This window comes from Hylobates moloch, unplaced genomic scaffold (genome assembly GCF_009828535.3).
Source record: "Hylobates moloch isolate HMO894 unplaced genomic scaffold, HMol_V3 SCAFFOLD_5, whole genome shotgun sequence".
Classification (NCBI taxonomy): domain Eukaryota; kingdom Metazoa; phylum Chordata; class Mammalia; order Primates; family Hylobatidae; genus Hylobates; species Hylobates moloch.
The window spans coordinates 43,493,478-43,509,402 of NW_026652280.1; the positions used below are offsets into that span (position 1 = coordinate 43,493,478).

At 40.8% G+C, this 15,925-nt stretch overlaps 1 protein-coding gene across 1 annotated transcript in view; it reads right to left on the reverse strand.

The window, feature by feature from the left end:
* The window catches only part of ELP2 (elongator acetyltransferase complex subunit 2), a 46,572-nt gene that overhangs the window by 11,231 nt on the left and 19,416 nt on the right, over positions 1 to 15,925 (reverse strand). Inside the window, exons 12-17 of the mRNA XM_032152495.2 lie at positions 8,365 to 8,514; positions 6,814 to 7,002; positions 4,587 to 4,656; positions 3,651 to 3,746; positions 3,455 to 3,512; positions 2,466 to 2,538 (exon numbers count right to left, since the gene is read on the reverse strand). Of these exons, the coding sequence (XP_032008386.1) occupies positions 2,466 to 2,538; positions 3,455 to 3,512; positions 3,651 to 3,746; positions 4,587 to 4,656; positions 6,814 to 7,002; positions 8,365 to 8,514 (636 nt within the window). The remainder of the gene's footprint in view (positions 1 to 2,465; positions 2,539 to 3,454; positions 3,513 to 3,650; positions 3,747 to 4,586; positions 4,657 to 6,813; positions 7,003 to 8,364; positions 8,515 to 15,925) is intronic.

Sequence of the window (15,925 nt, forward strand, 5' to 3'; positions counted from 1 at the left end):
CCAAAACATAAAATATCTGCTATTTGAAAGACACTGTTAGGAGGATGACAAGCCACTGAGAAAAAATATCTACATAAGCACATGTGATAAAGTTGTACCCAGGGTATATAAAAAACTGTTCAGTGTCCATCAATGAATAATTGGATTTTTAAAATGTGGTGTGTATACAAACACACACACACATACACACACACACACCCCCCATGAACTACTACTCAGCCATAAAAAACAATGAAATCATGTCTTCTGCAGCAAAATGGATTGAACTAGAAGCCATTCTCCTAAGTGGGAAATGACTCAGAAGCAAAAAGCCAAAAACTAGACATCCTTGCTTACAAGCAGGAGCTAAACAATGGGTATACAAGGACATACGGTGTGGAATAATAGTAGACACTGGAGAATCCAAAAGGTGGGAGGGGTTGAGGAATGAAATACTCAAGGTACAAGGTATACTATTCAGGTGATGGGTATGCTAAAATCCAGAGTGTAACAAGACACAATATATCCATGTAACACAGTTGCACTTGTACCCCAAATCTATAAAAAAAAAACTTTAAAAACTTTTCAAAACTCAATAAGAAAACAATCTAATAAATAAACGGGCAAAAGATTTGAATAGTTTCACCATATTTTCATATGGATAAAAATTAGCACATGAAAAGATGCTTAATATCATTAGAGAAATATAAATCACAGCCATAATGAGCTGCTACACACTTACTAGAATGGTTAAAGTTAAAAAGACTGATACTAAGTGCTGGTGAGGGTGCAGAGCAACTGGAAATCTAATACACTGCTGCAAAAATGTATAACCACTGCAGAACACAGCATGTCAATTGTCTCAAAATTTTAAGTATACATCTACCATACCATCCAGCAATTCCACTCACAGATACGTACTCAAGAGAATGAAAGCATATATCCATGCAAAGATTTGCACATAAATTTTCATAACTGTACCATCAGTAAAAGCCCAAAACTGGAAAACAACCCAAACGGCCATTAATAAGTGAACAGATCAACAAATGGTGGTGCATCTGTACAAGGAAAAACTACTCAGCATTAAGAAGGCATGAACTATTGATGCATGCAAAAATATGGATAAATCTCAAATTATGATGAATGAAAGAAGCGAAACCAAAAAAGTGCATACTTACATGATCCTATTTATATACAATTTTAGAAAATGTAAACTACTCTATCATGACAAAAAGCAGACAAGTGGTTTCCTAGGGATGGAGACAGGAGGGGAAAGGGAGAGGTAGAAAAGAGGAATTGCCAAAGAGCACAGAAAACGTTGGGGGTTGATGGATATATACAGTATCTTGATTGCAGTGATGATTTATACAGGGATAAACATGTCAAAACTTACCAAATTGTTCACATTAAACATACCATTTATAGTATGTTAATAACCCTGAATAAAGCTGTTAAAAAATGTTTAGAAGATGCACATCTTGTTAGGAGTCAACTTAAAAAAGGAAAAAAAAATCAATTACAGGATTGACAGTGCCCTAAGTTAGAAACAAATTATCTGCTCAGTAGGAGCCCAGACATTTGAACTACTGAACTCCATTTTTCCCAAAGGCTCCTATAAGAGAAGGAAGTCCTCTCAGTACCATTTCCAGGAATAAACAAGTGGGGTAGGGTGGGTGTAGGGGAAGCACAGCAGTATTTCTTATGATGCCTCTCAATGCAGATCAGCGGCATAAATCCACAGTAAAAGCAGGGACACGAGCCCATGCAGGTGGGCAGCTCTTATCATCATATTTAAAACAAGTAAATAAATTTCAGAAAATTTAAGAGGAATGTGTGGGTTTCAGACCCTTCAGATAATCCTCCATAATTGCTATATCATTCCATAGGATATGGATAAATACTGAATGATGAATTCAAGACCATCCTTCTAGGTAAATGCAAAAGTCATCTACCTTATGTCAGTGCCAAGAGTGTCCTCAAGAAAAAGTCTGATGGACTTCACTCCAGGTTTCCTCTTCTCATTTCCCTGTGTCTCTAGGACTCCAATTATTTAAAACTTATCACATTTTTAGGCGTCATTTTGAGATATCGTTGTTTTATATACAGAGTCTCACTCTGTCACCCAGGCTGGAGTTCAGTGGCCAGATCTTGACTCACTGCAACTTCTGCCTCTGGGGTTCAAGTGATTCTCATGTCTCAGCCTCCTGAGTAGCTGGGATTGCAGGTGTCATTTTGAGATACCTGATTAAATCACTTTTAGCAGGGGGGCACAGAAAAGCTCAAAATGTGCAGCTGAAACAGACTTAAAATGAAACCATAAGCTTTTGAAGAGACAAAGGGTAAGAGAAATTGAGAAAGTAAGATTCAAAAAACCAAGCACTAGTGGCCTTTCACGCAGAGTTCTGCCTAAATCATTACCAAACTTGCAGGAGCCTGATGACCCAAATAACCTGTGACCAAGCAGAATCAAAAGTAAACTTCCGTACCTTACAAGCTGAGGCAAGCAGAGTCTTTGAACTGTTACAAGTAACACAAAATATTTCATAACCATGCCCATATCTAAAATTTAAAAAGAAAAAAATGTACTATTAGCAAATGAATCTATTCTCATGCCACACAATTTTTGAAAGTAAAAAGAATAACATCAATCTCTCTAGCTAACATACAATCCTTTTAAGGAACATTATATGTTTGTCTAGGCAAACATTTGAGAGAAAGACAGGGAGATGGGAGGAAAATGCCAGCTTCCTATAAGTAATATAACTCATTCAAACAATTAACATACAAGTTTTCACCTCCTACTTTCAACCAGCCAGTATCTAAACAATAAACCATGGAAAGGTTTTCATCAGGAACCATCAAAGACAAAAAGACCACGACTAACAACAAAACTTAAGTCTTTTTTTTTTTTTTTCAAGGCAAGGTCTCACTCTGTCACCCAGGCTGGGGTGCAGTGTGCAATCATGGCTCACTGCAGCCTCCAATTCCTGGGCAGAAGCAATCCTCCAGCCTCAGCCTCTCAAGTAGCTTGGGACTACAGGCATGCATCATCATGCCTGGCTAATTTTTAAACATTTTTTGTAGAGATGGGGTCTCGCTATGTTGTCAAGGCTGGTCTCAAACTCCTGGCCTCAAGTGATCCTCCTGCTACAGCCTCCCAAAGTGCTGTGATTACAGGTGTGAGCCACTGTACCCAGCCAAGTCTTTTTAATAAAGAAAAAATATATATTGTTATGCTTCTCTACTTTAAAAATAGGATGAATAAACAAAACTAATGAACATCATAAACAGTAATATAAAAATAAATGTAAGGTTTAATTCTCATTCCTTATGAAGAGCCACTAAGAGATATATAGAGGAGGAGGAAAAAGGTAGGTAGAAGGAAGAAAAAGGAGAAATCAAATTGTGGGGTGGGGAGGAAAAGTCAGAAGTTATGACAGAATCAGACCAAAGAGCTAAATACAGTTTAACTTACAGTTTTTGAACTTCAGGCCACAAAGTATTCTGCAGAAGATGATCCTCAGTGGGAGGCTCTAGAATAAATTGAAGCTTTTTTTTCTATGTTCATCCAAATATAAAAGTGAATTCTATAGCACTTATTTAGGTCAGCAGCAATAGATAACATACTGTGTGTTGTAGCGATTTATTAAATTGTCTTTGTCACTTCTTACCAGTAAGTATGGAGGGCTGAAAGGCCACCTGCTGATACTCAACACCAGTACTACTTAACAGCTCCTCTTCATCAGAAGGCTGAGAAGCTGTATCTCCTAGTTTGAAGAAACACATCAAGAATATAGTCACTATTTTTATATCTCCTTCACTTGTCTCAATATTAAGGCCACCAGATAGAAAGCAGTGGTAATTCAAAGTGGTGTAATTCACAGCTGTGTCCATGTGATTCCAAAGGCAAGAGTATTTCCATTACTCCAGTATTTTCCAAACATGCTCCTGGAGGCATTAATCAACTCCATAAAGGTTCTTTCCATTTTCTTTGATCTAACAGTCTCCAAACGTTTACTACACAACCAGCTCTTCAGGTTACCCACATTCTCATCTGTAGTTCTAACACCAAAAAACATACTTTGTGGCAGGGCGTGGTGGCTCACACCTGTAACAACAGCAGTTTGGGAGGCCAAGGCAGGTGGATCACCTGAGGTCAGGAATTCCAGACCAGTCTGGCCAACATGGTGAAACCCCGTCTCTACCAAAAATACAAAAATCAGCTGGGCGTGGTAGCACATGCCTGTAGTTCCAGCTACTCGGGAGGCTGAGGCAGGAGAATCACTTGAAGCCAGGAGGCGGAGGTTGCAGTGAGCTGAGAGCGTGCCACTGCACTCCAGCCTGGGTGACAGAGCAAGAGTCTGACTCAAAAAAAAAAAAAAAAAAAAAAAGGAAAAAACATGCTTTGTGAAAACTGCATCTACTTCAGTGGTCTGAGTGTGTACAAAGAGTACTTATCACGAAATAGGTGATAGAAAAGATACATATATTGTGATTTAAAAAAAAAAAAATCAGCTGTAACAAACATTAGGTAGACATTACACAAGTGTGTGACTGGGGTTTAAGTACCACTGTGGGTTTAATAATTTTGAAGACAAAAGCCTTACCCTGAAAGACAGCTTTATTTGATAATCCCAACGCAGGGACAGTGGCTCCTTCTGGAAGATCACTATCTTGCTAGAATAGAAAATATAATATCTAAGTTTTAAATGCTAAAGTTTTATTTGCTAATTTTAAAACTAAAAGTTACTGTTACTTCAGGCACTACAAAAAAGTCATGCTCATAAATGCCGAGAAACAGTTTAAAGACCATCTTGTGTGGATGTCTACCCGTACTTTTACTTTCTGAACCAACAATGCAATGCTAAGCAATTACTCTCAAACAGGCCCTACCAGGCCTCCAACTCCCACGCAATCCATAAAGTCGGGCATCCTCTCATCCATAAAGGGATCTCATCGAACCATAACATTTCAATGGGTTTCAGGGTCTGACAGGAAATGCAGTGAGCTGAAAATGGAAGGCCCAGAGCTCTACTTCCAAGATAATCTCACAGGCACATCCCCTGATGATGCTCATATAAACACAGATGCTTCCCTTCTAACAGTTACAGCATTAGTCATAGTATTTTCATTAAACATATCTAACTAACTGAGTATTTTAAAACTTTGTATGAGTGCCATTTGAAAAGGCAATATCTGCTTAGATTTTGCAATTTATATCAATCAAATTATTACATGTGAAAATATATGCTAACCATCAAAACTGGCACATGCTCATTTGCTAAGAGTGTTCTGTACAATTTAGACTTTAATACAGAAGCTGAAACTAGACACAAACATGAATAGTAAGAATTTAAAACCATCAAAAATGGCTGCCTGGGATACAAGAAACAGTATGCTTTATCTTAGAAACCAAGAAAAACTAACATGGAAAAGAACAGTAAGAGGCATTCCTACATATCTATCCTAACACAGTATGGGAGCAAAACCCAAACGAGAGCAAGCAGCTCGCTACTCTGCAGGATCCCTGTATCTTAGGCCACAGAACTAAGTGTACAACTGGGACCAAGCCTCTCATGGAATCCTAAAATCCCATTCAATTCCTAGAACTGAAGAGATCCTGAAACTAGCTGCCCCTCCACCTCCATATGCTTAGCTCTACATAATAACCACAATTAAGACTTCCCTTTTGATCTTGTTCCTATTGTCCATCATTATTACAAACAAGCACAACAGAATCTTAAATCCTCTTCACATAATCAAGAAAGCCTGTAGCATGAGGTGCTGAGTATACAATCCAGGAAATTTAGTTGGATACTTCATTTCTAATGAATTTCATTTTCTTCTCCAGTCTTACCCAGACTGGTGCTAGTTTCACTGCCTTCAGAGTCTCTTGGCTTCCAGATAACTCTCTTCCAAAATGCTTTTCATCACTCTTCGTGTAGGAGCCTCCAACAGCACCCCACAGTCAGACTGTGCCTGCCTCCCAAGTCCTCCACCATGGACTTTCCCCATTCTCTCCACTTCTATCCAGTCTTCAGTCCAACAGGTACCACAATAGCTCTGGCCTCCCCTTTGCTCTCTCCCTCTCTCTCCTCTTCTTTTTGCCTATCAAAAGGGTACTTATCCTTTTTGAGCTCAGAACCAAATTTGTGACTCAACTCTTAAGTGAAGGACTGTATAATATGCACTTCTGTGTAACCTATCTTCCTACTTAATTTTCCTTCTTTCAAAATTACTTCATAATTTTTATAATCCATGTATTTTTATAAGTAGCTCAAATCTTTCTTAGAAGGGCGTATAAACATAAAAAAAAAGTTACCCTTACAAAACCCAAATCAAGTCCCATTAAACATGTTCTCGTTATTCCAATACAATGACCTCTTTCTCCTATGAAATTTACTTTAGTACCAGAAGATTTAGCAATTAACTGGTCTCATCTAATAACTGCAGATACATTAGTTCCACTGCCCCCTACCTCTACCCCTACCATACAGCTAGATGGTAATCTCCTTGAAAACAGTATCCATCTTTTATTTTGTTCTATTCTAGGTACCTATCACAGTGATAAAACATCGTATTCATGTCTCAATTGAACACTAATGCAGCTTTGTAGTATTTTGAGCTCATTTGCTACACAAAATTTCTGGTTTTAGTATTTAAATCATTACACCCCACAGTGCACAAAAAACTTACATTAAGAAACAATTACATTAAGAAACAATTATTACTTTCCTTCTATCCATATATTCCATTTAAAGCCTGAGACAAAAATCTTTTTAAATTCAAAATGAAGTGACTAGATTTAGGTAAAATATTTAGAGAAATACTCACATTACAAAGCACATGATTCAGTGATTGTCCTGTAATGGCACAAAAATTTTCCACAAAATTCCGAGGTGCAGAAAAAACCCGAAGAACTTTTTCATCTGCTCCAGATACAAACTGAAACCGATTAATCATTGCCAAACATTTCAGGTCATACCCATGTATCTGAGGCCTTGCAATTTCATGCCAAGTCACCTGGGTAAAACGGGATAAACAAAAATGATCATTCAAAAGCTGAATTTTCAATAAGCAAATTATTAGATGAAAATTATTTACTATACAATGGAAATATAACCATAGGGCAAATTCATCCACGAATAAACCACAACTGGGCAGTATTAGTAAAAATTACCAAGAGCCACAGAAAATCACTCAAAATCATTTGACTTGTTTTTCAGTTGACTATAGATGCTGTTCCCAATGTTCTCAACTCTATTTATTTGAATCTACCATGTGTCACTGAAGCAGCAGTGTTAGTGGCAAACTTCATTAGCTCTGACAGACTGACCCATAGTCAGTTCCGCGAATTTCTATCAGAAACTGAAGCAGAGGATCCTGATTTTCTCTACCACATAGCAGTTCAAAGTTTACCAGTAGTGAAGTTTTACAACTGTTTGAGCTCAAGGCCAACAGTTAGCAATTAACTGGTCTCATCTAATAATTACAGAAACATTAGTTCCACTGCCCCCTACCTATAGCCCTACCCTACAGCTAGATGGTAAACTCCTTGAAAACAGGATCCATCTTTTACATTTTGTTTTATTCTAGGTGCCTAACACAGTGAAAATTTTCTTAAACAAAAACTGCCCTCACTACTATTATCTAATACCATATGACTTCAGGCTTTTATTGTACACTTGATAATGCTTCCTAATGAATTAAACCTAAAATTACAAGACATAACGAAACTAGGCAACAGAGCAAGACCCTGTCTCTACAAAAAATCTAAAAATTAGAAGGGCATGGTGGCTCACACCTGTAGTCTTAGTTACTTGGGAGGCCGAGGCAGGAGGATCACTTGAGGCCAGGAGTTCAAGGCCAGCCTGAGCAACATAGCAAGATCCTGTCTCTACAAAAAACAAAAAATAAAATGTCCAACTGTTTTCCAGAGTGGCTGTATCATTCTGCATCCCCAGTAGCAATGTATGAAAGTTCCAGTTGCTCTGCATCCTTACCAGCACTTGTTAATATATTTTTTACTTTAGCTATTCAAGAGGGTGTGTGGTGGTATCTCATCATGGTTCTAATTTGCATTTTCCTAATGGCTAGCATGGCTGCCCTACTTTTCTTGTGTTCATGGATGTTTTCTTTTAAACACATTAGTAAAATAAGAAGAGGCCGGCTGCAGGGGGTGGGGGGGCGTAAAAATACAAAAAGTAGATGGGTTTGGTGGTGGGCACCTATAATCCCAGCTACTCGGGAGGCTGAGACAGGAGAATCACTTGAACCTGGGTGGCGGAGGCTGCAGTGAGCTGAGATCGTGCCATTGCACTTCAGCCTGAGTGATGTGAAACTCCGTCCCAAGAAAAAATAAATTAATAAAATAAGACATTTTACCTGTGATTGGTCTTTTCTCTTCCATGGAGCAAAAAGTCTAGTTGTCTGATCAGTACCAACAGTGATAATAAATTCTCCTTCTGGATCCCAGACTAGGTCTTGGACACCATGAAAGTGTCCTGAAATGACAATCTCTGGAGTCCACTCTCTCTGCAATGGAAGTGCTCATATCACATATCAAAATACTCAAAGACTACCACCAAAGTAAAGCACTCATGTCTGATAACAGAGAAGACTAAAGCCCTCTGGCAACGTGAAAAGCTAAGTATACAAGATCGGATCACAGAATAATAGGATCCATTTTCCAATCAATCATATAAGAGCTTAAGCATTCAAATATGTGTTGTATCCTTTAAATCAGTAACTGTGGGAAATTTCCCTCCATTCATCATTTATTGAGCAGCCAGATACTACTTAACCTTTCCGTGTCTCAATTATAGAATAAAACAGTTATAACAGCACCTACCTTCTAGGTTTATTATGAGGATTAAATGAGTTACATTTGTAAAGTACACAGGACAATTCTAGTATATACTAGGTTCTATGTGAGTATTTATTAAACTAAATAAAAATTGTATAAAATGTAAAAATATTGTGTAAAACAAGTCAGTGGGATCTGCATGTGGAACTGATGGCTTTAGTAAGTAAAAAGAGTTACAGGTGTAGAGGACAGACAACTGAATCAAACCTAGTTAGCTCACTTACTAAGAAGCCTGCAACAACAACCATATAAACAAATAATGACAACAAAATATAGAAAATGTCGTATGCCTGGTCCACAGAGCATCTTTTTGAACAACCTCAAGTGGGACTAAAACTTAACCTTTAGAGGAAAATTAAATGTGTATAAATAGCTAATAGGTCATTCAAAACCTGGTCTGATGGATAAGTCTGTGACTAAACTATATTATGTCTGGTTGAAAAAAAAAAAAAAGCCTGTGACAAAAAATGTTACTTCCTCTGTGAACAAAAACTGATTCTAAAGTTAGCACTAATGGGAGTTTACAAAAAGTTTTGAGCAATGGACAGCATGAGCAATGGACAGCACTTTTGGACTAACAACAGTTTCCCACAGTAACAGTCCTGAAGGGCAGTGTTTGGCTTTTAAAAAAATCGTCCTTGACTGTAACAATGTAGTGGGGGAGGCTACAAGTTGATGTGTGGGGGTAGAGGGATGTGGAAACTCTGTGCCTTCAGATCAATTTTGCTGTTAACCTAAAACTGCTCTATTAAAAAAAAAAAAGTCTATATAAAAAATAAGTCACTTTCAATCCAATAAACCAATAAATGTTAAGTGTTTCCCTCAGTTTTGTGAGCCACCCCAAATTAACTGAACCTAAAGAGGGGGTCAAGGAAATCCTAACTTGAAGCTGGTCAGTCAGAAGTTCCTGAGGCCTGGACTGTGACTGCTGGGGTAGGGGCAGTCTTGGGGACTGAGCCTTCAACCTCTGGGATCTGACACTATCTCTGGGTAGACAGTGTTGGAAATGATTTAGAGAACACCCAGCTGGTGTCTGCTGCTTGGTGTTGGGGAGGAAACCCCCGCATATTTGCTCACAGAAGTTAATGACTGTTGTGGTGTAAGAGAGAGTATTCCCTACACACTTAATGTTAGTGAAGCAGGATTTGCTGGAAAGGCCCTGACTCATGGAATCGTGTGGTTTGGGAAGAAAAAGGATAAAAGGGTGGGGAATGAGGAATCTTTGATCATGTGCTCACCAATGGTATGAAGCTGCAGCTGTGTTGAGATCAGTTACTAAAGGTTAAAGTTACCAGTGGAATTTACAGATAGATCCAACTCCAAGAGTTGGTTCATTGGATACATAAGGAAATGCAAACCAATAAGAAAAAAGTGAAATATTCAATCCAATATTCAATCCCTTGGTCACTGTTACCTATAATGGCTAAGATGAAAGTACAAGAGGGTGCTGGATAAGGACTTGAGGCTGAACCCAGCTCAAAATGTGGGTGCGAGCTCAGGCCACCAGCCTCAAAGTCATCCACAAAGCAGAGAATTATGCAGGGACAACAGAAAATATTTCTAAGTCCTGTGGTTACCAAGAAGGTAGTCAATGTGGGGGAAGGGCAAAACCAAGTAACTACTGAAACCAAAGGGTGTAGTGTGAAGGAACAGTTCCCATCTTATAGACTGGTATCATCAGTTTCCTGGGAACCTTTGCTAAAGTGGACTACGAAAGTGATTAATTTAGGGGCAGTATCTTTGGTTTTAAATGCTACAGAGTAGAAGAGCATGTTCAGGTTGATGCAGGACCCACAGCTCACTAGTGAACAATCATGGATGGGGATATATAATCCAGACACACAGGAGATTATTCCTGAGGGAACGGCCAGCCAGGTGGACTGGATAAATGCCACTGTAAGGTCTGTTTACCCCCAAAAATGAGGACTGCCTAACATCATCTATAAATGCCAAGTGTAACACCCCAGATGGGGCAGCTAATATGCCTTGTATGCAAGCCTTGAGAGACTCGCTTTGTGATGACAGGGATATTCACCTGCTGAATATGCCTGTTACCCAGATCACAGTAAATGCTATGGTTAAGGGGGTTCCTTCTACATGGGTACCCCATGTGATGGTACTCCTGCAGAATCGATAAACAGTTCAAGAAGCCTTATTAAACTTGCTGTCTCAGCTTCTCCTCATGAGTCTTACAGATGCTAATAAAAACATTAGGTTGACAAGAAAACAGGAAACGTAAAAGGGAGAGATTCAAAGGCAGGGTGGAAATCTTTAGATGGTTATTAAGAAACAGAAAGAATAAAATAGAAACTGATGGTGTTAAAACAAAGATTTATGTTTTTTTTTTCTGAGATAGGGTCTCACTCTGTCACCCAGGCTAGAGTGCAGTGATGCCATCACGGCTAACTGCAGCCTCACCCTCCCTCCCAGGCCCAAGTGATCTTCCCACTTCAGCCTCTGAGTAGCTGGAAAAAACCATTAAAAAACCAGAACTGGCCAGGTGTGGTGGCTCACGCTTGTAATCCCAGCACTTTGGGAGGCTGAGGAGGGTGGATCACTTGCGGTCAGGAGTTTGAGACCAGACTGGCCAACATGGCGAAACCCTGTCTCTACTAAAAATACAAAAAAAATTAGGCGGGCATGGTCGTGGGCGCATGTAATCCCAGCTACTCAGAAGGCTGAGACAGGAGAATCAATTGAATCAGGGAGGCGAGAGTGCAGTGAGCCAAGATCGTGCCATTGCATTCCAGCCTGGGCAACGAGAGCGAAACTCCACCTCAAAAAAAAACAAAACAAAACAAAACAAAAAAAACACAGAACAGAAGATACTAAATGGATCTGGATGCCCAACCATCATTTCTTCAGACCAAATAATTAACCATGCCTGGCTAATTTTTGTCTTTTTTGTAGAGATGGGGTTTTGCCATGTTGCCCAGGCTTGTCTCAAACTCCTGGGCTCAAGAGATCCATCCATCCACCTCAGCTTTCCTAAGTGTTAGGATTCCAGGTGTGAGCCGTCATGCCTGGCCTAAAACAAAGTAGTAATACAACACTATCAAAGTCTGGGTGGACCAAAGGGAGTCCCTCCTGGTCTCCCAACATTAAAGGATGCCAAACCAGTTTACTGCATTTCTCCCAGTTTGAAGAAATGGTAAAAGCTGGAAGGCAGGGCAGGTCAGGGTGGCTCAGGCCTATAATCTCAGCACTTTGGCAGGCAGAAGTGGGTAGACTGCTTGAGCCCAGGAGTCTGAGACCAGCCTGGGCAACATGGTGAAACCCCGTCTCCACAAAAAATACAAAAATTAGCCAGGCATGGCGGTGCCTGCCTGTAGTCTCAGCTACTCAGGAGGTGGAGGTGGGAGGATCGATTGAGCCCAGGAGGTCGAGACTACAGTCAGCCATGACTGCACAACTGTACCCCAGCCTGGGGAACAGAGTGAGACCCTGTCTCAAAAAAAGAGAAAAAAAAAAAAAAAAAAAAGCTGGAAGGCAGAGACTACAGTGAAAAATCTGATCTGGCCTGGGGCAATAGTGGGGGAAACTACTGACAAAAGGGCTGGAGTCCTTTGGCTCAACCCTTGGCAGCAAGGGACCCAAAGCTTTTTGTACAAGAAAGGGTAAAATGGTCTGGGGGTGAAGTTCCTGAAAACAGAACATAAAAATCTAAGGGTTAATAGGATTATGAAAGTTGGTATATTTGAACACACTTCATATGAAGTGGTTGCATCTCTTTTACCTGATTGTATCATGGGGCTGAACGTTGTGTCTGATTGGGGAATGTTTCCCCTACCTGGTACTGTAAAACAGAAAGCATGTAAATCTCACCTTCAAGCAATATTAACTGGATTTGCTAAATGGGAACCAGCAGAATTGCCTGAACTACACAATGCAGAGTAGAAGCTAGAGTGCTGGGAAGGATAAATTCTCCACTTCATCACCCTCTGTAGCACAGCTCCTCGAGCTTATGGCTAAAGCCTCTGAGTAGCTCCCAGCAACAACTACTGGGGTTTGGACTAGAGTATTTCCACTTGAGGGGCATTTACTGTCTTGCTATGAAACATTAGCTGAAGCTATCCCTATGACACCTGAAATACCCATACTGTCTCCAGTGATGTCAGAGAAACATTCTAATGGGGATGGCAGTGTCCGGAAGAGTTCCATAATAAAATGGAAATGCTTTATATTACCTGGGGAATGGACGGAGGAGATACCCTTGAGCATGGAGTTTCTTTTCCCCTAGAATTGACTCTGGAACTGTGTGAAAAACTCCTGGATTCTGCAGTGTCAGATGAACAGCTCTCAAGAGCTGCTTGGTTAGTAGATGGCAATTCCAAGGCACATAATGCCAGAAAGAACTGCTCTGTTTGTCAGCGACAGAGACTGCTGATGGCTACAGGGCACAGACTCTGGTGGGAAGGCCCTAAACATGGCTGGCAAGTAAGACTGATGCTAGCAGCCCTGGGGAGCTATAAATGGGTCTTGACAGGAACTGAAACTGTGTAGTAGGTTTTGCTTATCCAATCAAAGATGAAAATGCTCAATGTGCCATAAAAAAAACCAGAACAGAAGATATTAAATAGATCTGGATGGCCGACCATCATTTCTTCAGACCAAAGATACACTGTACAGCTCATAATGTCCAACAATGGGCAGAGATATCTCCTCCTTAGAGTCACAGTTTGACAGAGAAGTAGAAATGGACAATTGAAACACTGGTTGTCTAAAATAAGGGGAAATAAAAGCATGAAGGGCTGGCTTACACACCTTCATGAGTGTGTACTCACACTCAACATGAGTGGAACTTGAGTGTCCCTGCTAGATTTTTTGTTTTTCTTGTTGATATGGGGAAGGGGGTTGGGGAGGATGCTGGTATGACTATGCAGTTCTTACCAAGGGAGGAATACACTGGTAAAACGACTATATTTTTTTTTCTTTCTTCCCCAAATCGCCTCAAAAAAATTTTTTTATTAATTTATTTTATCTCCTCTACCTGATGCAGTGGTCCTAGGACCAGGGCTGCAACAACAAGTACTGGAACAGCAGGGATGATTTCTAAGCAAAAAAACAAAAACAAAACAAAAAACCCTGCAACTATGTTTCTAAGTCTTGTATCAAAATTCCTAAGGCATGACCAGAATGGGTTGTAAGGTTGTACCTTCACCCCATCTAGCAAAATTAGGGCTACTGGTGAAAACAGCGACATTGCCTGGTGGTAAAAATAACTCCCTAGTTCTGCATCTACCTAACCTTATCCTGTCTGAATGTAGTAGACTGAGGAGCTACTTGCTTGACTTGTATTACTGCCAGCAATCTAGACCAACACAATGGCAATTCTAATGTGCCTTCCAAAGATGAAAAGGTTTGGGTATTAATGGAAGGAGAAAGGAGAAATAGCAGCTGAGAGTAAAGAAATGAATAAATGGGTCATTGAGGAAAATTCAGTATCACATTAACAACTCATAAGAGTCTCAAGAGCAAGAGATGACATTGTCTCTTAGCTTAATTATCCCAGATACCTGAAAGAGTGAAGTTGTATATAATATTGACTGAGGCTACTCCTTCTGAAACCTGACAAGATTGAAGGAAATCTGCAAACCTGAGTGGCCTCAGCCTGGGAGACATTCATACACTATGATGGACTGGACTAATTATTGACTGTGTGTGTGTGTACACATTTTTTTTTTTGAGACAGGGTCTTACTCTGTCACCCAGGCTGGAATGCAGTGGCGTAACCATGGCTCACTGCAGCCTCCACTTCCCAGGCTCACACAATCCTCCTGCGTCAGCCACCCAAGTAGCTGAGACCACAGGCGCCTGCAACGATGCCCAGGGCTGCAAGCCCATGGCTAATTTTTAAAATTGTTTGTACAGACAGGGTCTCCCTATGTTGCCCAGGCTGGTCTCGAGCTCCTGGGCTCAAATAATCCTCCCGCCTTGGCCTCCCAAAGTGCTGGGATTACCAGCATGAGCCACCACACCCAGCCTATATTTTTTGATGTAAAGGATCCCTGGCCTGAGGTGTTAAGTACACTGGTTTTCTCTGACAAAAGTTCCTGGCTCAAAACTCCCATAGCCCTTGTTACGGTCTTCAGTTACAAAGTTGGGTATATTAGGCTTCAGGGTCAGGCCTCTAATCTTCCCCACCTGTTTGATTGTGTGTCTTAAACCCGACCAGCTGGGCACAGTGGCTCACACCTGTAATCCCAGCACTTTGGGAGGTCGAGGTGGGCGGATTATGACATCAGGAGATCGAGACTATCCTGGCTAAAACGATGAAACCCCGTCTCTACTAAAAATACAAAAAATTAGCCAGGTGTGGTGGCGGGCGCCTGTAGTCCCAGCTACTCAGGAGGCTGAAGCAGGAGAATGGCGTGAACTCAAGAGGCGGAGCTTGCAGTGAGCCGAGATAGCGCCACTGCTCTCCAGCCTGGGTGACAGAGTGAGACTCCATCTCAAAAAAAAAAAAAACCCAACCATGAGAGGGTTCCACCCCAGGGGAAAAAATGCTGATGTCTGCCATAAAAACCAAAGAGGACACAGTTCAGGGAGCTTCGGAGCTTCCGAATAGCTAAGCACATGGAGGTTCCTGGAGGGCGACACAGCCAGGGAGGGCATGGAAGCTTGGTACCCCTTCTCCCATACCTCACCCTACATGTCTCTGCTTCTGTTTCCTTTGCAATATGCTTTATTAAAAACCAGTAAATGTTAATAAAAAACACAATAATAATAAAATAAAATACACTTATATAGCATCCAGTATGTGCCAGGCCTTGTTTTGCATATCATATAAATGTTAACTCATTTAAGCCTCATAAAAACCCTGCCAGTAGGCCAGGTGCGGTGGCTCACGCCTGTAATCCCAGCACTTTGGGAGGCTGAGGCAGGGGGCATCACCTGAGGTCAGGAGTTTGAGACCAGGCTGGCCAACATGGTGAAACCCTGTCTCTACTAAAAACACAAAATTAGCCAGACATGGTGGTAGGCACCTGTAATCCCAGCTACTCAGGAGGCTGAGGCAGAAGAATCGCTTGAACCCGGAAGGTGGAGGTTGCAGTGAGCCGAGATCACGCCACTGCACCT